Source organism: Arachis stenosperma, chromosome 6, assembly GCF_014773155.1.
Source record: "Arachis stenosperma cultivar V10309 chromosome 6, arast.V10309.gnm1.PFL2, whole genome shotgun sequence".
Lineage (NCBI taxonomy): Eukaryota > Viridiplantae > Streptophyta > Magnoliopsida > Fabales > Fabaceae > Arachis > Arachis stenosperma.
Window position 1 is genome coordinate 123,965,827 of NC_080382.1, and position 25,864 is coordinate 123,991,690.

The window sequence follows — 25,864 nt, forward strand, 5'->3', positions numbered from 1 at the left end:
CCGATGGTGGAAAAGGTTGATCAACTCTACAGTCTTATGTCTATTCAAACGTCACTTCAATAGTGCAAAGTCCAGATCATACCCCAGTCAAGAAGAAAGAATTATTCAGACTAAGTTATGGCCAAGATACGACTTAATTGCGTCATCTGTGTACTCCACATGATAATTGATCGAAAAGACTGTTCTTTAACAAAAAAAAAAGAGTTTACAAAAATAAGGTAAAATACACCATCAGTACGCATAGCAATTAGCATGATCGGCATCTCTATCGTCAGGGTTTACAAAACTACTTAAACGCAATAAGTCCCCAAGAACTTCCGCACCTCGTATTCGGCCAGGCATTACACACACGCCACACTGGACAGATCGCTGTCATCACCAATGGTCCCACGGGTACGGCAACTACCGGAACGGCATGACACGGACTCTTCTGGGTTCGCCGGGGGTATATCGGACCACGGGCCGGCGAACACCTGCGTGAAGACCTCCCTGTACCTTTCGACTGTGCCGGACTCACGAACGACACAAAAAAATTCGAATACACGGCAGACCTCATCATCTGTTTTGTCACCAAGCGACAGAAGCAGCATCGCAGCGATGTAGCAGGCCTCCACATCGCCCAACTCTGCTGCCTCGGTCAGGGTCCGCATACCACCTCTGCGGTGGCCACACCAGAATAAATGAGATATCCCAACGCAGAGCATAGTGGCCGAATTCCGCGCTCTGGCGCATCGACGCAGAAATGTCATTGCAGGCGTACCGGAGTAGTCGAGGAAGCAAGCGATCGGCAACACCGACACCAAGGCGTGCCTGTACACGGTGTCGGAATTGCATGCAGATGCAAATAACCTGCAACTCGCTTGCATGTTGAACAGATCCTCAATCGAATTCGATGCAACCATCGTCGCAATACTCGACCATAATTCGAGAGGAAGAATATTCGGCAGACACTCGTGCTGAATGGATACCTCCAGTTTCGTTTTGTCCTCCTGGGAACTTCCGGCCATTTGGAGGGACTTCTAGGACGGATTATTGGAGATTACAAAAGGAGGATGGACGAATTTGTAGATGCCCTTGTGGCATTTTGCTTTTAATATAATATATTGCCGTTCGGGGGGTAGGGGGAGGGGGGTTGCCCGTGGTTCAGTACCGCATACGTTTTTCTAGATGTTTTCGTTTACCGATGCATTTATATATTATAATAATTATATTGATTAAAGAAGCATTTATCGTAATTAAATCATACGGCAGATGGCCGACGTTTTGTTGGACAGGTAAAGTCCCAGGTCTTATGGGTCAGTGCAACAACGGGATGGAGACACCATAAACCGACGCCTCCCCTCCCCGGCAATGTATGTTTAGGATTACTACTGTACTGTTTAGTCCCAACGCTAATATTGAACTTTTATGGCCCGTTTTTTATTTTTTTTAATTTATTCGGCTTGGCCTATTAGCTAATGAAGTTATGAAATAGTGCTTCTATCGAAGGTTATGCGTGTCACCGTTTAAATGTTTGAATACGGTGATATGCATCGGTTCGAATATGTCACTTATCTGGTCCACGAAAGTGGGGATTTACAAGGCCACCCAACCCAAACACCCGACTCATTAACAATGAAATACATTCAGCTTTGGTTACAACGAAACTTCATCTGAAAGTAAATAGACTAAAGAAATGCAACACCTCGAACTCGGCAAGGCAGTGGACGCAGGACACAGTCGAGGAATCGTTGGTGGCACCCATGGTCCCGCGGGTCGGGCAGACGCTTGACCGGCAGACGACGGGCTTCCCTGGATCCGACGGGTGCACCCCAATCAGCGAATTTGCGAACAACTGCCCGAAGAGTTCTCTGCACATTTCGATTTTTCCAACAGCCAGCACGTTCTCAAACATTTCAACCCCCCTTCCAGCGTCCGCCCCGTCCCCAACACCTGGCGTCAGCAGCAGCATCGCACACATGTATTGGGCTTGGACATCACCCGCATCGGCGGCCTCAAGCAGGGTGTCGACCCCAGCGACGTGTCGGCCCATCCAGCAGAATTCTCTCATCCCTATACGGAATATAGCGCCCAGATTTCCTGCACGCGCGCTTACGTAAAGGAACCCATCCTCAGGACGGTCCTCCAAGTCATAACCGAACACGACGGGTATCTCCGCCATGGAGGCCACCTTGAACACCGCAGATGAGCGGCCTGTGTCCAAAAATACCTTGCAGGTCGCCTGCATGTTAAACAGATCCTGGATCGAGGACGACGCAACCCTTGATGCAATTCTCTCCCATATTTCGCGAGGCAGAAGAGTCAGCGGACAGACGTGCGGTGGGACCCCTTTCCCTTTCCCTTTCCCTTTCCTTCTCCCATATCCGGCCTTCTCTCCTATTCTGCCTTTCTCGGTAGTTGCACTAGATCTCATCCTATTTGATCTAAATTTATTAAATAGGTGGTGGAAGGGGAAGTTTACAGGAGGACCGTCGTTAGTATGGATCACCAGATGCGATGAAGGAAAACTGGGTAGTGAACTTATAAACTGCAAAACGGCTCACCAGATAAGTCAGGAACCGTGCCACGCACGCCTTCATTTACGCCCGCTGTAACCGATGCTTCGTTTTTAGGTTTGGCACAGGAATCGAAGACATCTTAAACGTCGGTTTAGAACCTGAACGCTGAAAAATAACTTTAAATTTAAAATTAAAACTACATTAAATTTGTTAACCCTTCTTTTTCGTTAAATATAAATATTTTATTTTTTCAAAAAAAAATGACGTACATTAATTACACATTTTCTATTGAAAAAAAAGTATTCGAAGCAGCTTCTCACTTTACACTATAGGGCCTACACTATATAGGTATACGTGCACGTTAATGACAAACCCTATCCCTCTCAATGCTTCTTTCCCAGTTCTTCTCTGCCGTATCTCCTTCTCTCACCTCTCCGTCTATCCTTATCCACCTCCTTATTTCTGCCACCCTCCACTGCTCTCTCCGTTGTGTACTACCGAGAAAATGTCGAAGGAGACCGTCAACGACAACGGCTCCAGTCCCGTCTACCTCAAGGAACAGCCCATGGCCAAACTGATCGACATCATCTGTACAGATGAAAAGTTCCTGGTATGTGACTTCGTTCAAGCCAAACTTGTCAGGAGGGAGGAAATTTGGGAGGCTAGCGTTGAAACAATATCACAGCAACTCTTCCAGGTCAGGTCTGAGAACTTGAAGTTAATGGTCAAGTTGAACAAGAAGGAGGATCAACTGGAGGAAGAGGAGAAGGCAAGGCACCTGGAGGAAAAGTTTCTGCGCATGGAGCAGCAACAGTGTGACGCGACCGTTCGCCGAATGTATGACAAAGCAAATGAAATGATGGCCGAAAGCTCAAAGTGGCGTGACCTGGCACAAAGGGTCGTCGATGTTTTGGAGGTCAAGGAGAAATATTTGTCCCTTCTATTAGGCGTTCAACCGGAGCAGAGTGAACACAGGGACGGAGGAATTTGACCTGGTGCACGTGTGACATCTCTATGTTGTGTTGGTTTCTGTCGAAGCCTGAAGCCCTGAACGATCTATTTAGTTTGTTTGTTAGGTCGCCCTTTTGATCTTTTGAAATGCTAATTAAAACTTGGCAGCGATTATTATATCTACTTTCATCGGTTCGATTTCGAAAATCCGTTAATATTGAATTGTTAATCAGTTTATCCTTCCTCGCCAATGACGACTACACGTCAACAACCAAATTTGAGTCATTTCCATTTTGAATGGCATTGTTTCGGTAGATTAATACTCTATGCTTCTAGTCAGTATAATTTCGTTTAATCCAGATGCGGTTAACTATCAATATCTTCTCATCTCCTGTATTGTTAGTAATAATTTGAGTTGATTTAAATTGAAATAATTTCCCATAAATACGCAAAACACGCATTTCGGCGACTCGCCATTGAGTTAACAATTTTTTGGGCTGTTTTGTATCAATTAAATGTATATGTATCTGATAGTTCACAGCCCCAAGCAAAAAACGGGGAATTATCTGAGGGTTTGATACATAATTAGGGAATTATCTTGCGTTGTTAGCATGGAAGACCAGACGCGATGAAGGAACGTTGGGGAGGGAGATTATATACTGTAAAACGCCTTACTAGATAAGTCGGGTACCATCCCACATACGCCTTCATTAACGCCCACTGTAATTGATGCTCCATCTGTGGGTTTGGCACGTGAATCGAGGAGATCCTAGACGTAATTATTAAAGCTGAGCATTGAAGGGCAATTGAAAAACAAATTTAAAACTATATTAACGCAAAATGTTCCTTTTTTTTTCTTCCATCGAACTAGTTTTTAAATATAAATCGTTTATTTTCCCAAAAATAAACCAAGTACATTAATTACTCGTTTATTCGACGAAGCTTCCCAATTTACACGGTATATGTATGCGTGCCCCTTAATGACAAACCCTACCTCCCAATGCTTCTTTCCCAGTTCTTCTCTGCCGTAACTCCTTCTCTCACCTCTCCGTCTATCCTTATCCTCTTCCTTTTTTTCTGCCGCCCTCCACTGCTCTCTCCACTGTGTGCTTCTGAGAAAATGTCGAACGAGACCGTCACCGACCCCACCATTAGTCCCGTCGACCTCACGGAAGAGCCGATGTCTAATCTGATCAACATCTTCCGTACAAATGAATAGTCCGCGGATTTTGACCTCATTGAGGCCGAACTTGTCAGGAGGGAGGAGTTATGGAAGGCTAGGATTGAAAAAGCGGCAGAGGAACTCTTCCAGGTCGATGCTAAGACCGTAGACTTAATGGTCAAATTGAAGCAAAAGGAGGATCAACTGGAGGAAGAGAAGAAGGCACGGCGACGGGATGAAAAGTTGCTTCGCAGGACCTTACAACAATACGACGCGACCGGTCGACGACTGTATGACAAAGCAACCGAAATGATGGCGAAAAGCTCAAATTGGCGACTCCTGGCAAACAATGTCGTCGATGTTTTGAAAGCCAAGGAGAAATCTTTGTCCCGCCAGGCAGGCGTTCGACCGGAGCAGGATGAAGATAGTGACGGAGGTATTTGAACTGGTTCACATGGGTGACATCTTTATGTTGTTTTGGTTTTTTGTCGATGACCAAAGCCTTGAATGATCTATCTGGTTTGTTTGTTTCGTCGTCCTTTTGATCTTATGAAAAGCTAATTAAAACTCTGTAGCGATTATTATATCTACTTTCAGCGGTTCGTTCTCTGCTTAGCGTAAATTGTTTGTTGTTACTCATAACTCAGCCCCTATGCCTGTAATTCACCCAAATAAAACAAGTCGTTTGAGCGGTTTAAACAAAATTACGGAATTGCCTCGAGCCATTAGCATTTAACGTTTCTAACTCATGATTCCAGAACATTTCGGCAACTATTTACGGGTGCGTTATGGAAGACCTGTCTATCGAGTTATCCTTGCAAATCGGTTTTACACTACCGGAATTATTTTCATTTAGCGTATCGTTATGTTATGCCAAATTCCGTTCATTTATAAAGGATAAATATGTTTCCAACTAAAATGCTTGGATCAACAAAGAATATGAAGGGACTGGTTTAAACAGGTAACTACCTCAGTGTGATTCCCTTCTTTGAAAAGTACGCGCTTTTTTTTTGGGGGTAGTGAAAAACGTAAACGTACGCGCGTTAATCTGGCGAAACACCTCCCGCCTTTTAAATTTTTTTTTTCTTTTTAATAAATAACCCTTAAACCTGATTAGACTGGACATTAATTGGGAATTAATGTGTGTGCAATTATCAAGGGCAATAAACGGATTTCCAAAAAAAGCTATAACAACCGAATGAATTCAAAATTTAAATTATAGCCTTAACCTAATCTTATCAACATTCCATTTCAGTGGGTCAGTGAAAAATCCCTTCGTGTTGTCAGCCTTGGCCCGTTGATGGATGCACGGATTGATGGAAGCAGGTAAGTTGTTCATAATTACACTTATTATTTTGTATATTTACGGTTTTTAAATTTTTTTTTTTGGTTTGGTCATCCTGGAAAATAACATTTTTTTTTATCTGGTATTGGGCCAGAGAAACTGAGTCGACCCAAAAACGAAAACCCGAACTCGCCAAAAACCCAACCCCTAATACCCGACCCTACTCGAAGCTCCTCTCCTCTTCAGGGACGAAACTTTTTGGCTTCTCGAGGAAGACTTCATGGAAGGGTGCTGGCGCACAGTGCTAAGGGGTGGAACTCTGACTAAATTAATTAATTAGATAGGATTCACCGTTCATATCCGCTTGATTCACACGCTGTCCACTCTCTTGGTGTTCTCCTAACTAAGAATATCCCCTTCTTCTCTGTTGGTGCCTGGACGAGAAAATGGTACGAGAACACGCGAAAGGTGACGTCGTTAGGGTTATCAAAGTGGCAGGAGATCCGTCGCGACCGATGGTAGGTTAAAGCTTGCTCTTCTGTTCTTTGCATTATTTCTGACTCTCCTCTCCGCATTTTGTTCTATCTCTTACGCCGACTCCTCATGTGCCCTTATATGCAGCGTCTACCGTTACCGAATGGGCTCCTGCCCAAAGGTAGCAACCATCTCTACGTCACGGTCGCCGATGGGTCAAACCATACCTACAAGATTGCATGCAGACCCAAGGGGTGGAAAGAGATCACTCTCGGCAGGGGATGGCAAAGGTTCTATCGTGAATACAAGCTACAACCATCTAACATTCTGCTGTTCAAGCACAAGGGCAGAGACGACTTCAGCGTTCGCATCTTTCAGTCACCGGGTGTCGAGAGGACGTATGCTACGTCCGGTGATGAAGCCGTCGACGTCACACCCCCGAAGGTTCGACGGAACCGTACACGCGCTCCTGAAGCGCCCCGGCGTCGAACTGGGTGCATCAATGTCCCCAGGAGCGCAGCTGCAGCAGAGGTGGAGCAGACATTTCGGTCCGAGCACTCCTTCTTCATCATGCACATCACAAAAAGGCTCTTGGGCACCCACTTCCTGGTAATGGCTTTCCCTCTCCACTATATATACACGTGTTACGTTGTTTAACTTTGGGGACTGCATTATCTGTTTTGTTCCCCTGCTGTTCCCTCTATTAAAAGTAATGTGGCGGCCTACCTGGTCAAACATAAAGTGTTGTTCTTTCGCTGGTCCTTACTTTTTTGGCATGTGTGCCCTTCTACGTTTTCCACATCTTTTGTCCTCTGCTGTTGCTTAATTGTTAATGGTTGGCTATCTGGTGGATCGGTTGTTGACTTCAAATTCATTACAGAAATTTGTTGGTAATGTATGTTGTTGTTAAATACTTAAATTCCATTGTTTAGGGAAAGAAGCACCCAATTGCATGCTAATTGTTCATAATGCCATCGTCAGTAGTTGTCGTTTCATTCTGTTTGACTGCATGCACATTGCATTCATGTTACACATGTCCTTAACTTCATCTCCTTCTCCATTTTGGTTTGCCCAGCCAAATGTGCCGCACTTTGGAGACGACGTCAACGATGGTGTCATGGTCACTCTCAGATCGGGGGAGATTTCCGTCCGGGCCGTCTACAGCAAATACGGGGGCAAGAGAAGGCGCAATTGTGGCACCATTAGCCAAGGGTGGGTGGGTTTCTTGCGCAAGTGTAACATAAGTGTGCCCAAGCTGGCCGTCTTTGAGATCTCCAGTACCCACCCAGAAGTGGAGCTGTTGGTCCAATTTGTTGATTTTGAATGAATCCAACTAGGTTGATGAACTAGCTGACCATGTTATTTTGGATTGCCTTTTCTGATTTGGCAACAACTTTATGTGTTCTGATTGTTGATGTGTTGCAACTGCTAGACTTAACTCTTTTTGTACATGATACAATCTTATGACCGGTGTAACTAAGAACTTTTCAAAATATCAGTGTTCCTTAGATTACTTTACAATTCCAATTCACACAGCAGCATGGATGCTCTCTACACTAATTTGCAATTTCAATTCATACGGCACCATGGATGCTCTACAATAATTTCCAGTTTAAATATAGGGCGTTACAAAATAAAGTCATATAGCGGCCTGGATATGGTCAAATTGGAAGTATAACAGTCCAAAACAGTTTTCTATAGCTACCTATTGTTTGTCCAAACATAGAACATCACGCATGATCTTCAAGTAGCTAAAACACCTGCTGCATCACCAAACCTTTGCCTAATTTGAAGACCCACGTTCCCACTGGATTTAGCTGTGAGCGCACTAAAAATAATGAATGGTTACCAAATTGTGCCCTGTGAATCATAACCCTCGTCCAAGGCAACGTCCGATGCATCGTCCCATGCCAGCTACAACGATACTTTCAGTTAGCCATGAACTAGGAATCGATGAACAGCAATACATTAATTGAAAAAGACGACTAAACAAATTTGTTGGCAAAGTCTTACCTCATCCTCCGCAGACGAGTCCTCCCTTCTGCCAGTTTCACCTTCGCCCTCACCAATAAAGTATGATGCACCTTCTTTTGTGTTCATTCTGCTGTTGGGATTTAAGTGGCAGGAAACTCGATCATGCCCTGTCTGGCGACAAAGACCGCACCTCTGCACCCCCTTTCATCGTTTCCTTTCTTTGCCTCTTTCGACACCGGACCAGCTCGTGCGGTGAAAAGGACCACCATACTAGACCATTTATCTAGTTTTAACAACACTTTTAATAGCCCAACACTTGAGCCCAGCATTGGTTTTAGAAAAAATGTGCATCTCAGGGAAAAAAAATCCAGAGGCCCATCACGATTGACCCAAGTTCAACCAACTGTGTTCTAACCTAACCCACCCGACCCGTAACACCATCGGCTTCTCCTTCGTCATCCTGTCGCCCACCATCCCCGCGCCGCTTCGATCCTTCCTTGTTGGGCATCTCCGGCAAAGCCAGGCATCTAGCCGAAACATCACTCATTGTTATCCGACGGTGACCCTATCCAGCTCCGGCGACGATGCTATGCAGATCTTCATCCTCCGAACCAACGAGTCGCGACAGAGGCCGCATTTCGGAGAGCAGGCAGCTTTCCAGTGTGACTCCGCGGGAGAAAGCTTCCTGCAACTCCGTTACTCCATTGACGGGTCAATGACGGATACGTATCCATCGCAGCTTATATTGTATGCGTCAAACGACGTCCACGGCGCTTTTCCTTCCCTCTCAGCCCTCCTCTATCATGTCTGATTTGGCGTTAAACAGAATCATTAAACAGCCATTAATTTAGTTCTTAAAACATGATAAACTAATTCTACATAAACCCAACTAATTTTTTATTGTAACAAAAATAACCAGCTACAAAGTTAAATTTGCAAACTAACCCCTCTGACACACCTACACCACTAACCAATCATAGGAGGAGAGAGAAAGAGTAATCTCTACCATTGGATTGAAAAAACAGAGAGATCCGACGGCCATCCTCAAATGGCGCACCGATCAGCCAAACATAAACATCATGTGCACTGGTGTACCAAAGCGGTTCGGCACACCGAATCCGTCCCCCTCTTCGGGAAGCCAATACTGTAGCCGATCAACTTGCTAAAAACGGTCAGGAATTTCCTCACGCCCTTCATATATTGGACGCTCCCACTCCAAATATCTGCTCTATGCTAGAAGTTTATTGTTTTGGAATTCCTAGAAGAAGCGGTGTTAGTTAACCCTTGGTTATTTTGTGCTTTGATTTTTTTCTTTCTTCGAATTTTTTTTTCCTTCTGTTCTGGCGTTCTGCGGTCTTTGACCCCCATCCCTCACCAAAAAAAAAAAAAATCTATATTAAGGATATTACAAACCTTTCTGCAGTATAGTTCAATTAAGATTATGTAGTGCATGTCTGCATGAAGTAAGAAAACATGTTAACACCACTTTGAATTTTCAGCAAAGTACTATTGAAAGACTATATTGTCCTTTGTGTATGTTGAATTAAGAAGATAATTATTTTGTAGCTAATTTAAAGTAAAGCAGACTTCAGCTAGAACTGATGCTTGTGACTAATATGTTGCTCCATATGATTTGTACAATTTCGGGGATAATAGGAATATTACATTGGAGATAATAAAAAACATGGGCCTAAACTAAATATGATTATTACTAAATAGTTAAAAAAATCTCTATTAATTTTTTCATAAAATAGATCATATTTATAAAGTTTCGATTCATGTGTATTTAAGCTGTCTTTGGCATGACAGGATATCGAGAGAGAAATGTAATAATAGATTATTATTAATTTACTGGTTAAATTATTAATTCATTGGTCTATTAATTTAATGGATGAGTTATTAGTCGAACTGTTAATTTAATAATAATTAAATAAATATATAACATTATAATAAACTAAAATTGAAATAATAAAAATAAATAAATACAAGATTTATTATTGAACATCTAAATGATAAAAATAATATTTTACATCACTCAAATATAATAATATTTAAATAAATTTGTAAATTAAATATTAATGATAATATAATAAATATTGGTCAAAATATATAATTAAATTTAAAATTAGTCAAAATAATAAATATATTTCACTAAAAATAAAAGTTACGGATTCAAATTTTGGAGTTAATGAAAGAATTTTTAAAAATTTATATTATTAAAAGGCTACTATAAAAAAAAGTAAAATATTTATGTAAACTAAACTAATGCCAATATTACATAAATCATCCAAATCAAATAACATTACCTAGATGTCTCCAATTATATTTCTATATAAATCAAATTAAACTAATTCGAATTATACAATATAGTAGTAGATCGAAACACATGGGTTCGAATTAATGGGAACATTGTTTTAAGTATAAATCGAATTAATGTGATTCGAATTAGTACGAAACAATGTAAATCGAATTAGTTTGATTCAATTTATTACTTGTAACAGATTTATTGACATTTACTACTTTTAAGTTAATTGTTATTAACTTTAAAACATAAATATCAATAAGAAAATACCCCTCATTTGGATTCAAATAAAATATAAAAAAAATTAAAACGAATAAAAATAGAAATTCAACTTTTGTATTTTAGTTCAAATATAAGAAAATTACATTTTTATAAACTTATGAATTGAAATCAAAACAGTAAGGCTGCGTTTGTTTATAGAGGCATAACAATGAGACAGGGACACAAAAACACAAAATCGTGTTTGACAGATTAGATATGGACAGAAAGGACATAGAAATACTAACAAAGAACATGACTTATATATAACTTGCATAATTACTACACTAAAACTAGAATGAGACCCGCGTAATGCGCAGCGGTAAATTAATGATAGTATATAATAAATATTAAAAATAGATATGTTTTGTAGAATTAAATTAAATATGTGTATACTAAAGTTAAATTTGAAAGGTGTTTTGTTTAAAATAATTTGTAGTACAAAAGATTTGGATGTTGGAGTTGTACAAAGTGACATTTTTATTTGGTGGTTTGATTTTACATTTGTTCTAGTTGATGGACTTAATCTTCTTATGTAGCGCTCGTCCTCCTTTTTCTTTATTGGTTATTGTTAGAATTGTTGCTTTCTTTTTTTTATCGTAGGTTCTTATGAAGGCATGTTCTTTATAAATTGTTGAGTTGTATGCACTTTTTATTATGTTGTTTGTTCTATCTTTGCATGTATGTTTTTCTTCCAAAGATGTGTCTTAAATTTGTATAGTTTTCTTTCTTCTTAATCTCTTGGTGTAGTTTTCCAATGACATCTACAATAAAAAGAACAAAAATGTGTATATTTTTTTTGAATAAGTTATTTTTAATAAGAATAATTGAAATAGTATAAAATGAAATTACCTGTTAGTATTTTTCTTTGACCCACTCAGACAATGTCTTAACTCTCAAGTGATGCAAATTCAAAATAGTATTGGAAAATGTTCAAAATTGGATCTTTAATTTCTTTCATAACAATTGTGAGTAAAAAGTTTGCTTTCATTGTACCTTTAATTGGCCTATACAAATCATTTGCATCTTCGCTTTTTAAATTTTTTTATAATATAGACTTTTCCTTCTTATAACAAATGTTTGAATTTGTTCATCATATTTCTCTTCATAATTATATGAAGATGTGTTCCATGCCATATTAGTAAATCATAATTAATAATTAGTTAAAAAGGAACAATGAATAGCATATTAAAAAATATAATTTTAACAATATTAAAATACAATTATACGATGGGTAACTAAAGATTAGTGGGCTGGACTTGTAAGGTTGGCCCAATCGCTTGAAGGAGGAGGCCTTCTGACATGGTTCCCCTCTAGGAGCCTTCGTCCGACTTGTGTGCGTGTAAAGGAATGGGGTGGTACCTTAAGTTAGCAGGGGACTAAGCAAGTTTTGACAGTATGGAAACTTAGAGATACCTGAGGGGTGTCAGTGTATTTATAGTGGTGAACCCATAACCACCGTTGGAGTGGTTCCACCTTTTAAGGAGGATAACCGTTCCTTTATCTTAGGGAAGTTAAGATATGACTCCTGGAAGTGGGTTGAGAGATTTTAGGGGCAGTTACTTATTTGCATAAGTGTTATCTGCCAGCTAACCCTCGTTCCCGACTTCCTTGTGGTGAAGCCTGTGTCGAGCCCGACTTCTTGGAAGGAGGTCGGTTGCGTGGGGAGGCTAATCTATGGATTTGGCCTTTTTATCTTATTTGGTCATGGGCCTTAGTGTTGAGTCAGGGTATAAACAGTACCCCTACTTGAGTTCAAGCTCTTTTGTGAGTTGGGCTCGAGTATACAACTCGGGACCGTAGCCGATTTGGTGAGGAACCGACGTGATTCAAATTCCTCAACTGTCGCGTCTAATCAAACGTCGCGTCTCTTCAGAGGCTTTAGCATTTACACGTGGGGAGCAGTTACATTGGTAACGGCGCATCTCTTAAATGATTACGTCATTTTACTATTATGCCCTTAACGTGTTTATAAATACTTTCCCTCTCTTTCCTTGTTTCGTTTCTGAAAATTTTCCTGCTTGCACCCTTTGTTCGAAAGAAGAAAACTCCTTCCCTCTCGAGTGCTTTTGGTTGTTCGTCGCACCTATCTTCTGCACAAGAAAAGGGTCAGTTCCTTTTCTTTCTCCTTTTTTACAAACATTTTTGCTTGCATGTTTTTTGTTTTGAGGAGCGTTGTCTGTAGGCCTAGTGATTCTGTTTGTTTGAGAAGCTTGCCTTAAGCCTTTTAGAGATCCTATTTTGTATTCTTTTTCCTTTTTTCTTTGTAGGATTCGTCACCTTTTTTAGAAAAATATGTCTTCCCTAGAGTCTCTCTCATTATGGGTCGATGGCACCGTTCTTGGGGAGAGCCCCCTGGTAGATACCGACTATCTTACCGACCTGCGTACTCATCATAGAATCTGTGCTTTTGATCGTTTGAAAGTTGAAGGTGAGTGGAAGGCGAAATGCAAGTTTTGCAAGAATGTGCTTAGTTCAAATCCGAGGAATGGTACCAAGTCATTGAGGAACCATGTGGATCGATATTGTAAGAGAATAAAGGTGGCAAACTCTAGGCAATCATCAATTGTTGAATCATTGTCAAAACAATCACAAAAGCAAAAAGTGAATGAAGATGGTTTTGTGTTTGATCCTTCATTTACAAGAAAATGTGTCGCTGAAATGATTATTTTGCATGAGTATCCTATGAGTTGTGTGGACCACCATGGATTGAGGTGAGCTTTTACTTCAATACAACCAACATTTAAAATGCCTAGTCGAAACACTGTCAGAAAAGACATCTTGAAGATGTATGGGGACGAGAAGCGGAAGTTAACTCTTCAACTAGATAAAAATGATAGTAGAGTTGCAATAACTAGTGATATGTGGACTTCCAACCAAGAAAAAGGATACATGGTTGTCACGGCTCACTATATTGATAGTTCGTGGAAGTTGCATATGCGCCTATTAAGGTACTTTAAACATTTTATAAACTTTTATACATTGTGTTGTTTTCATATGTTGAGCTTGGTTAATCTAAAAATGCATGCATGTTTGTTAATCTTTTCACCTTTTGTTATGTTCCTTGTCCCCATACAAGTGAAGTTCTCACTGAAATGTTGATGAAAATATTGTTAGAATGGAACATTGATAGAAAATTGTCCGCTATTACATTGGATAATTGTTTTACTAATGATGCTATGATAGATGGACTATTGGGGCGCTTAGATTCTTCATTCTTGATGTTGGGGGGTAAATTGTTACATATGCGTTGCTGTGCTCATATATTGAATTTGATTATGAAGGATGGCTTAAGTATTGTTAAGAAAAGTGTAGAAAAGATTCGTAGTAGTGTATTGTATTGGACTACAACACAGAAAAGGACCGAAACTTTTGTGAGTTGGTGTGCTAAAACAGCGATCTCATTTACTAGAAAATTAGTTCTTGATTGCCCAACTAGATGAAACTCAACTTATTTGATGTTAGAAACTGCTTTGTTGTATAAAGTTGTCTTTCCTAGGTTAGTGCAGAAGGAACCCCAATATAAAACTGTGCCAAGTAATGAGGAGTGGGAACTTGAGAAGGAAATATGTGACAGATTAAAATTGTTTTATGATGTTACTCAACTGTTTTCTGGGTCTAAATTTCCGACTGCTAATCTTTATTTTACTTTGGTTTGTAAAATAAAAGTGTCATTGGATGAATGGAAAATTTCTACTAATCCGTTAATTGCTAATATGGCATCTAACATGAAGAAAAAATTTGAAAAGTATTGGGATGAAATTCATGGCATTATGGGTGTTGCTGTTGTTTTAGACCCTAGGTACAAGATGGTTGGGGTTGAGTTTCAATTTGAAAAAATGTATCCAGATCCAACAGAATACTCCAACCAAGTTGATAGAATCCATCAGTTGTGTAATGAGTTGGTTAATGAATACACTCAAAAAATGAGTTCTGATGTGTCACATGTCGGTGTTGGTGTTGGTGTTGGTACAAAAGAACTTAATGAAAGTGGAAATGCAAGTTTATTTGGGGGTGATGATTATATGGTGTATCTTAAAAGAAGAAAAGTGACAAGGAGTTCATATGTGAATGTTGAGTTTGATCATTATCTTGAGGAGGAAAATTCATCCTTCAAATGATCCTAACTTTAATGTTTTGAAATGGTGGAAGAACAATCAGATGAAATGTAAAGTTCTTGCAAAAATAGCTAAGGATATATATGCTATTCTGGTGTCCACTGTTGCCTCTGAATCTGCTTTTAGTACAAGTGATCGTGTGTTTTCTCCTCATCGTGCAAAGCTCAAACAAGACATAATTGAAGTTTTGATGTGTGGCCAAAGTTGGTTGTGGGCACCTTTGGGAAGTAAAGGTGATATATTGGTTAATCTTCATTTATGTTAATTTTTTTCATAGTACCGATTAATTTGCTAATTGTTATCTCTTTTAATTTTCAGGTTTAAATCTTGATTTGCAAACTTTTAATGATGATGAAGATGTTGAAAGTGAACAAGAATAAGGGTTGAAGATCATTTTATATCTAATATTGTAATTTCTTTATTATGGTGTTAAATTTGTGGTACTCTAACAATATTTTTTAATTTCAAGTTATTTTAGCTAATGGCATTGTATGAATTTTATGTTTGTATTCTAATTTATCTATGAATTTTAAATTTTTGTCTTAATTTATATATGAATAGGTAAAAATTAAAATATTTAATTTTTATAGGGACGAGTCGGGGTGGGGCGGGTACCCGCAGGGTCGGGTTCTGGTTCTGTAATTTACTACCCACAGGTAGTGATGGGGCGGGTAGTATATGCATAACAGGACGGCGGGGCGGGGTCGGGTAGGGCAAAAACCCGCCCCTACTCGCCACATTGCCACCCTTATTTGAGATAGCTGTTTTATCTTATTGTCGTGTCGCCCCTACTCAACTTCACCCCAACTCTTGGGGTTTCCTTAAAATTTATCAATTCATCAGCCATGCACTAGATTTTCTTACTTCTTTGAAGATTTTCTTTTTTCTTTTTCACATGACCAAGCCCTTTAGTGGGCAAAATAATAAACAGCAGTGGGTATCTTTCCGGGCCATCCAAGGCCGGAGGGTTTTTACTCTTTTTGATGAATTCTTCTATGATTTCAAAAACTTCTTTTTTAAAGTTCAAGCCGTAGAGAGTCACCACCCCTTTTTCCTGGACCACAATTCTTCTCCTCGTTTTCCCATGTACTGGTTAGAGGCCTCTCCCATAGAAAAATATAATCTGGATGATTTGAATGAGGTAGAGGCGGCTATTGTGGGGTTCTTCCGAGAATTTTGGGGGAGAGCCCCTTATCTTGATATAAAAAAGTTCTTCTAGGAGTCTCCGACCTTTGTGCAGACGCAATTAGGTAGCTTTATTGTTGTTTTTATATTGTTTCCCGACCTGACTGATTTCCAAGCTGTTTTCTCTGACTTGTAGGCTGATTCTTCTATTACCTAATAGTTTTTGCAAAAATGGCGAAGAAGAATTCCAGCTTGATAAGCGGATAATTTATATGCTTTTTGGCATTGTTTTTTAGGTAGTTTTAGTATGATCTAGTTACTTTTAGGGATGTTTTCATTAGTTTTTATGCTAAATTCACATTTCTGGACTTTACTATGAGTTTGTGTATTTTTCTGTGATTTTAGATATTTTCTGGCTGAAATTTAGGGACCTGAGCAAAACTCTGATAGGAGGCTGACAAAGGACTGCTGATACTGTTGGAATCTGATCTCCCTGCACTCAAAATGGATTTTCTGGAGCTACAGAATTCTAAATGGTGCACTCTCAACGGCGTTGGAAATTAGACATCCAGAGCTTTCCAGCAATATATAATAGTTCATACTTTATTCGTGATTAGATGATGTAAACTGGCGCTCAACGCCAGTTCCGTGCTGCATTCTGAAGTCAAACGCCAGAAACACATCACGAACCAGAGTTGAACGCCCAAAACACGTTACAACTTGGTGTTCAACTCCAAGAGAAGCATCAGCTCGTGGATAGATCAAGCTCAGCCCAAGCACACACCAAGTGGGCCCCGGAAGTGGATTTATGCATCAATTACTTACTTCTGTAAACCTTAGTAGCTAGTTTAGTATAAATATAACTTTTTACCTTTGTATTAGGATATCTTGGATTGTAAAGTCGGGGATTGTATTTTTCGAATCTTTTGATCACGTTTGGGGGCTGGCCATTCGGCCATGCCTGGACCTTCATCACTTATGTATTTTCAACGGTGGAGTTTCTAAACACCATAGATTAAGGGTGTGGAGCTCTACTGTACCTCGAGTTTCAATGCAATTACTACTATTTTCTATTCAATTCAGTTTATTCCTATTCTAAGATATTCGTTGCACTTCAACATGATGAATGTGATGATCCGTGACACTCATCATCATTCTCACCTATGAACGCGTGACTGACAACCACTTCTATTTTACCTTAGACCGGGCGCATATCTCTTGGATTCCTTAATCAGAATCTTCGTGGTATAAGCTAGAATTGATGGCGGCATTCATGGGAATCCGGAAAGTCTAACCTTGTCTGTGGTATTTCGAGTAGGATTCCAGAATTGAATGACTGTGACGAGCTTCAAACTCGCGATTGCTGGACGTGATGACAAACGCAAAAGAATCAAGGGATTCTATTCCAACATGATCAAGAACCGACAGATGATTAGCCGTGCTGTGACAGAGCATTTGGACCATTTTCACTGAGAGGATTGGATGTAGTCATTGACAACGGTGATGCCCTACATACAGCTTGCCATAGAAATGAGTGACAAAGATTGGATAAAAGCAGTAGAAAAGCAAAGATTCAGAAGGAGCACAGCACCTCCATACACCTATCTGAAATTCCCACCATTGAATTACATGAGTAACTTTACCTTTATTTTCTGTTTATTATTTATTATTATGTGAAAATCCAATAATCTCTTAATATAGTTAAATCCGCCTGGCTGGGATTTACAAGATGACCATAGCTTGCTTCATACCAACAATCTCTATGGGATCGACCCTTACTCACGTAAGGTTTATTACTTGGACGACCCAGTACACTTGCTGGTTAGTTGTGCGGAGTTGTGACAAAGTGTGATTTATGTTTGAGAGCACCAAGTCTTTGGAGGCATTGTTGATGATCACAATTTCGCCGACCAAGTTTTTGGCGCCGTTGCTGGGGATTGTTCGAGTTTGGACAACTAACAGTTCATCTTGTTGCTCAGATTAGGTAATTTTCTTTTTGTTTTGTTTTCAAAAAAAATTTTTCCCTTTTTTTTGAAAATAATAAAAGAAAATACAAAAAATTCATAAAATCATAAAAACAAAAAATATTTTGTGTTTCTTGTTTGAGTCTTGAGTCAATTTATAAGTTTGGTGTCAATTGCATGCTTTAAAAAATTTTTCTTGTATTTTTCGAAAATCCATGCATTCATGGTGTTCTTCATGATCTTCAAGTTGTTCTTGGTAAGTCTTCTTGTTTGATCTTGATGTTTTCTTGTTGTGTGTCTTTTATTGTTTTTCATGTGCATTTTTGCATTCATAGTGTCTAAACATTAAGGATTTCTAAGTTTGGTGTCTTGCATGTTTTCTTTGCATCAAAATTTTTTTCAAAAATATGTTCTTGATGTTCATCATGATCTTCAAAGTGTTCTTGGTGTTCATCTTGACATTCATAGTGTTCTTGCATGCATCATGTGTTTTGATCCAAAATTTTCATGTTTTGGGTCATTTTTATGTTTTTCTCTCTTATCATTAAAAATTCAAAAAATCAAAAAATATCTTTTCCTTAATTTTCTCATAATTTTCAAAAATTTGAGTTGACTTAGTCAAAAATTTTTAAAATTAGTTGTTTCTTACAAGTCAAGTCAAATTTTCAAATTTAAAAATCTTATCTTTTCAAAATCTTTTTCAAAAATCAAATCTTTTTCATTTTTCTTACTATTTTTTCGAAAATTTTTTAAATTGAATTTTAAAATCTTTTTCTTATCTTTAATTCATGATTTTTAAAGGCTTTACTAACAATTAATGTGATTGATTCAAAAATTTGAAGCTTGTTACTTTCTTGTTAAGAAAGGTTCAATCTTTAAATTTTAGAATCTTATCTTTTAGTTTCTTGTTAGTCAAGTAATCAAATTTGATTTTAAAAATTAAATCTTTTTCAATCATATCTTTTTATCATATCTTTTTTTTTTAATTTTATCTTTTTCAAAAATTTGATTTTAAAATATCTTTTCTAACTTCTTATCTTCTTATCTTTTCAAAATTGATTTTCAAAATCTTTTTCAATTAACTAACTAACTTTTTGTTTGTTTCTTATCTTTTTCAAAACCACCTAACTACTTTTCTCTCTCTAATTTTCGAAAATACCTCCCTCTTTTTCAAAAATTCTTTTTAATTAACTAATTGTTTTAAATTTTAATTTTAATTCTATCTCATCTTTAATTTTCAAAAATCATTAACTCCTTTTCAAAATTAATTTTCAAATTCTATCTCTCATCTTCTTCTATTTATTTATTCATTTACTAACACTTCTCTTCACCTCTCTTCATCTCCAATCACTGCCTCTATCCTTACCCTTGTGTTTGGATTCTCCTTTCTTTATTCCGTTATTCTTCTACTAATAATAAGGAACCTCTTTACTGTGACAAAGAGGATTCCTCTTCTTTTTTCTGTTCTCTTCTCTTTCATATGAGCAGGAACAAGGAAAAAGACACTCTTGTTGAAGCTGATCCAGAACCTAAAAGGACTCTGAAGAGGAAACTAAGAGAAGCTAAATTACAACAATCCAGAGGCAACCTTTCTGAAATTTTCGAACAAGAGAAGGAGATGGCAGCCGAACCCAACAACAATTATGCAAGGAGGATGCTTGGCGATTTTACTAAACCTACGTCCAAGTTTGATGGAAGAAGCATCTCAATTCCTGCCATTGGAGCAAACAATTTTGAGCTGAAACCTCAATTAGTTGCTCTAATTCAACAGAACTGCAAGTTTCATGGACTTCCATCTGAAGATCCTTACCGGTTTTTAACTGAGTTCTTGCAGATTTGTGAGACTGTTAAGACGAATGGAGTAGATCCTGAAGTCTACAGGCTCATGCTTTTCCCTTTTGCTGTAAGAGACAGAGCTAGAACATGGTTGGACTCACAACCTAAAGATAGCCTGGACTCCTGGGATAAGCTGGTCACGACCTTCTTGGATAAATTCTTTCCTCCTCAAAAGCTGAGCAAGCTTAGAGTGGATGTTCAGACCTTCAAGTAAAAAAGATGGTGAATCCCTCTATGAAGCTTGGGAAAGATACAAGAAGATGACCAAAAAGTGTCCTTCTGACATGTTTTCAGAGTGGACCATATTAGATATATTCTATTATGGTCTATCTGAGTTTTCCAAGATGTCATTGGACCACTCTGCAGGTGGATCCATTCACCTAAAGAAAACGCCTACAGAAGCTCAGGAACTTATTGACATGGTTGCAAATAACCAATTCAAATACACTTCTGAGAGGAATTCCGTGAATAATAGGACGCCTCAGAGGAAGGGAGTTCTTGAAATTGATGCTCTAAATGCCATATTGGCTCAGAACAAAGTGTAGACTCAACAAGTCAACATGATTTCTTAAAGTCTGAATGGATGGCAAAATGCATCCAACAGCACTAAAGAGGCATCTTCTGAAGAAGAAGCTTAAGATCCTAAAAATCCTGCAATGGCAGAGGTAAATTATATGGGTGAACCTTATGGGAACACCTATAATTCATCATGGAGAAATCATCCAAATTTCTCATAGAAGGATCAACAAAAGCCTCAACAAGGCTTTAATAATGGTGGAAAAAATAGGCTCAGCAATGTCAAGCCTTATCCATCATCTTCTCAGCAACAGACAGAGAATTATGAACAAAATACTTCTAACTTAGCAAATTTAGTCTCTGATCTGTCTAAGGCCACTTTAAGTTTCATGAATGAAACAAGGTCCTCCATCAGAAATCTAGAGGCACAAGTGGGTCAGCTGAGCAAGAAGGTCACTGAAACACCTCCCAGTACTCTCCCAAGCAATACTGAAGAGAATCCTAAGAGAGAGTGCAAGGCCATTGACATAGTCAATATGGCCGAATGCAAGGGGGAGGAAGAGGACGCGAATCCCAATGAGGAAGATCTCATGGGACGTCTCTCAAGCAGGAAGGAGTCCCCTATTGAAGACCTAAAGGAATCTGAGGCTCATATAGAGACCATAGAGATTCCATTAAATCTCCTACTGCCATTCATGAGCTCTGAAGACTATTCTTCCTCTGAAGAGGATGAAGATGTAACTGGAGAGCAAGTTGCTCAATATCTAGGAGTTATCATGAAGCTGAATGCCAAGTTATTTGGTAATGAGACTTGGGAAGATGAACCTCCCTTGCTCATTAGTGAACTAGATACCTGGGTTCTGCAAACTTTACCTCATAAGAGACAAGATCCTGGCAAATTCGTAATACCCTGTACCATAGGCACCATGACCTTTGAGAAAGCTCTGTGTGACCTAGGGTCAGGCATAAATCTTATGCCACTTTCTGTAATGGAGAAGCTGGGGATCATTGAGGTACAGTCTGCCTTATTCTCATTACAATTGGCAGACAAGTCAGTAAGACAAGCTTATGGATTAGTAGAGGACGTGTTAGTAAAGGTTAAAGGCCTTTACATCCCTGCTGATTTCATAATCTTAGACACTAGAAATGAGGAGGATGAATGCATCATCCTAGGAAGACCTTTCCTAGCCACAACAGAAGCTGTGATAGATGTTAATAGAGGAGAATTAGTCCTTCAATTGAATGGGGACTACCTTGTGTTTAAGGCACACGGCTATCCTTCTGTAACCAGGGAGAGTAAGCATGCAGAGCTTCTCTCAGTACAGAGTCAAACACAGCCCCCACAGTCAAACTCTAAGTTTGGTGTTGGGAGGCCACAACCAAACTCTAAGTTTGGTGTTGAATCCCCACAACCAAACTCTAAGTTTGGTGTTAAATCTCCACAACCAAACTCTAAGCTTGGTGTTGGGACTATACAACATTGACCTGATCACCTGTGAGACTCCATGAGAGCCCACTGTCAAGCTATTGACATTAAAGAAGCGCTTATTGGGAGACAACCCAATTTTTATTTATCTAATTTTATTTTTTATTTTATTGTTCTTTTATGTTTTATTAGGTTCATGATCATGTGGAGTCACAAAATAAATACAAAAATTAAAAACAGAATCAAAAACAACAGAAAAAAAATCACACCCTGGAGGAAGGACTTACTAAACGCCAGTAAGGAGCATCTAGCTGGCATTCAATGCCAGAACAGAGCATGGATCTAGCGTTGAATGCCAGAAACAAGCAACATCCCGACGTTCAAACGCCAGGAATACACCCTGAGGAGAGCTGGCGCTGAACGCCAGAAACAAGAATGGACCTGGCGTTCAACGCCAGAAACATGCTGCACATGGGCGTTGAACGCCCAGAATGAGCATCACTTCGGCGTTTAAACGCCAGAATTGCATGCAAAGGCATTGTACATGCCTAATTAGTACAGGGATGTAAATCCTTGACACCTCAGGATCTGTGGACCTCACAGGATCCCCACCTACCTCAACTCATCCTCTCTCTTCTTCACTAATCACCTCACTCTCTCTTCCCCATTACCTCTTCACCACTCACATCCATCATCTCTTTCCCACCCAAACCCACCCTACATGGCCGAATACACACCTCTCTCCCTCTCCTCCATATTCTCTTCTTCTTCTTCTTTTCTTCTTTCTTCTTTTGCTCGAGGGCGAGAAACATTCTAAGTTTGGTGTGGTAAAAGCATAGCTTTTTTTGTTTTTCCATAACCATTGATGGCACCTAAGGCCAGAGAAACCTCAAAAAAAAAGAGAAAAGGAAAGACAAAAGCTTCCACCTCTGAGTCATGGGAGATGGAGAGATTTATCTCAAGGGTCCATATCTCAGTAGAAGAGCATTTGATTGCACATCAAGAGAGCATGAGGAATTTCCTCATCAAGAAATCCCTGAGATACCTCAAGGAATATATTTTTCTCCACACAATTATTAGGAGCAACTAAGGATAAGAGCACCAAAATCATTAGGGATCATGCAACAAAGGCAAGGAAGAGACATAGAGGAGCTCAAAGCACCATTGGTCCTTCAAGAAGGCGCCACCATCACTAAGGTGGACTCATTCCTTGTTCTTATTTTTTTTTCCTATTTTTTCAATTTTATGCTATATGTTTATTTATGTTTGTGTCTTTCCTACATGATCATTAGTATGTAGTAACTATGTCTTAAGGCTGTGAATAATTCCATGAATCCTTCACCTCTCTTAATTAAAAAATGTTTTTAATTCAAAAGAATAAGAAGTACATGAATTTTGAATTTATCCTTGAATTTAGTTAAATTATATTGATGTGGTGACAATACTTTTTGTTTTCTGAATGAATGCTTAAACAGTGCATATTTTTTATTTTGTTATTTATGAATGTTAAAATTGTTGGCTCTTGAAAGAATGATGAACAAAAAGAAATGTTATTGATGATCTGAAAAATCATAAAATTGATTCTTGAAGCAAGAAAAAGCAGTGAAAAACAAAAGCTTGCGAAAAAAATGGCGAAAAAAAATAGAAAGAAAAAGAAAAAGCAAGTAGAAAAAGCCAATAGCCCTTAAAACCAAAAGGCAAGGGTAAAAAGGATCCAAGGCTTTGAGCATCAATGGATAGGAGGGCCCAAGAAAATAAATCCAGGCCTAAGCGGCTAAATCAAGTTGTCCCTAATCATGTGCTTGTGGCATGCAGGTCCAAGTGAAAAGCTTGAGACTGAGTGGTTAAAGTCGTGATCCAAAGTAAAAAGAGTGTGCTTAAGAGCTCTGGACACCTCTAACTGGGGACTCTAGCAAAGCTGAGTCACAATCTGAAAAGGTTCATCCAGTCATGTGTCTGTGGCATTTATGTATCCGGTGGTAATACTGGAAAACAAAGTGCTTAGGGCCACGGCCAAGACTCATAAAAGTAGCTGTGTTCAAGAATCAACATACTTAACTAGGAGAATCAATAACACTATCCGAAATTCTAAGTTCCTAGAGAAGCCAATCATTCTAAACTTCAAAGGAAAAAGTGAGATGCCAAAACTGTTCAGAAGCAAAAAACTACAAGTCCCGCTCATCTAATTAGAATTAATATTCATTGATATTTTGGGATTTATAGTATATTCTATTCTTTTTATCCTAATTGATTTTCAATTGCTTGGGGACAAGCAACAATTTAAGTTTGGTGTTGTGATGAGCGGATAATTTATACGCTTTTTGGTATTGTTTTTAGGTAGTTTTTAGTATGATCTAGTTACTTTTAGGGATGTTTTCATTAGTTTTTATGCTAAATTCACATTTCTAGACTTTACTATGAGTTTGTGTGTTTTTTTGTGATTTCAGGTATTTTCTGGCTGAAATTGAGGGACCTGAGCAAAACTCTGATAGGAGGCTGACAAAGGACTGCTGATGCTGTTGGAATCTAACCTCCCTATACTTGAAATAGATTTTCTGGAGCTACAGAACTCCAAATGGCGCGCTCTCAATGACATTGGAAAGTAGACATCCAGAGCTTTCCAGAAATATATAATAGTCCATACTTTATTTGTGATTAGATGATGTAAACTGACACTCAACGCCAGTTTCGTGCTGCATTCTGGAGTCAAACGCCAGAAACACGTCACGAACCAGAGTTGAACGCCCAAAACACGTTACAACTTGGCGTTCAAATCCAAGAGAAGCCTCAGCTCGTGGATAGATCAAGCTCAGCCCAAGCACACACCAAGTGGACCCTGGAAGTGGATTTATGCATCAATTACTTACTTCTGTAAACCCTAGTAGCTAGTTTAGTATAAATAGAACTTTTTACCTTTGTATTAGGATATCTTGGATTGTAAAGTCGGGGATTGTATTTTTTGAATCTTTTGATCACGTTTGGGGGCTGGCCATTCGGCCATGCCTGGACCTTCATCACTTATGTATTTTCAACGGTGGAGTTTCTACACACTATAGATTAAGGGTGTGGAGCTTTGCTGTACCTCGAGTTTCAATGCAATTACTACTATTTTCTATTCAATTCAGTTTATTCCTATTCTAAGATATTCGTTGCACTTCAACATGATGAATATGATGATCCGTGACACTCATCATCATTCTCACCTATGAACGCGTGACTGACAACCACTTCCGTTCTACCTTAGACCGGGCGCATATCTCTTGGATTCCTTAATCAGAATCTTCGTGGTATAAGCTAGAATTGATGGCGGCATTCATAGGAATCCGGAAAGTCTAACCTTGTCTGTGGTATTCCAAGTAGGATTCCAGAATTGAATGACTGTGACGAGCTTCAAACTCGCGATTGCTGGGCGTGATGACAAACGCAAAAGAATCAAGGGATTCTATTCCAACATGATCGAGAACCGACAGATGATTAGCTGTGCTGTGACAGAGCATTTGGACCATTTTCACTGAGAGGATGGGATGTAGCCATTGACAATAGTGATGCCCTACATACAGCTTGCCATAGAAAGGAGTGACAAAGATTGGATAAAAGCAGTAGAAAAGCAAAGATTCAGAAGGAGCACGGCACCTCCATACATCTATCTTAAATTCCCACCATTGAATTACATGAGTAACTTTACCTTTATTTTCTGTTTATTATTTATTATTATGCGAAAATCCAATAATCTCTTAATATAGTTAAATCCGCCTGACTGGGATTTACAAGATGACCATAGCTTGCTTCATACCAACAATCTCTGTGGGATCGACCCTTACTCACGTAAGGTTTATTACTTGGACGACCCAGTACACTTGCTGGTTAGTTGTGCGGAGTTGCGACAAAGTGTGATTTATGTTTGAGAGCACCATGTCTTTAGAGCCATTGTTGATGATCACAATTTCCCTGACCACAGCTCCTCCTATCAAAGGG

At 39.0% G+C, this 25,864-nt stretch overlaps 3 protein-coding genes across 3 annotated transcripts; 1 reads left to right on the forward strand and 2 right to left on the reverse strand.

Annotated features, from left to right (window-relative positions):
* Positions 1-341: 341 nt before the first annotated feature.
* On the reverse strand, positions 342-902 carry LOC130934532 (uncharacterized). Its single transcript, XM_057864094.1, has one exon. The coding sequence runs from the start codon at positions 900-902 to the stop codon at positions 342-344; it is 561 nt and encodes a 186-aa protein (XP_057720077.1).
* Positions 903-1,648: 746 nt separating this feature from the next.
* Positions 1,649-2,413, reverse strand: LOC130934533 (uncharacterized). Its single transcript, XM_057864095.1, has one exon. It carries the CDS (start codon positions 2,411-2,413, stop codon positions 1,649-1,651), a length of 765 nt encoding a protein of 254 aa, XP_057720078.1.
* Positions 2,414-6,342: 3,929 nt separating this feature from the next.
* LOC130934534 (uncharacterized) lies at positions 6,343-7,697 on the forward strand. Its single transcript, XM_057864096.1, has 3 exons — positions 6,343-6,414; positions 6,518-6,979; positions 7,446-7,697. The coding sequence occupies exons 1-3, from the start codon at positions 6,343-6,345 to the stop codon at positions 7,695-7,697; spliced, it is 786 nt and encodes a 261-aa protein (XP_057720079.1).
* The last annotated feature ends 18,167 nt before the right edge of the window (positions 7,698-25,864 follow it).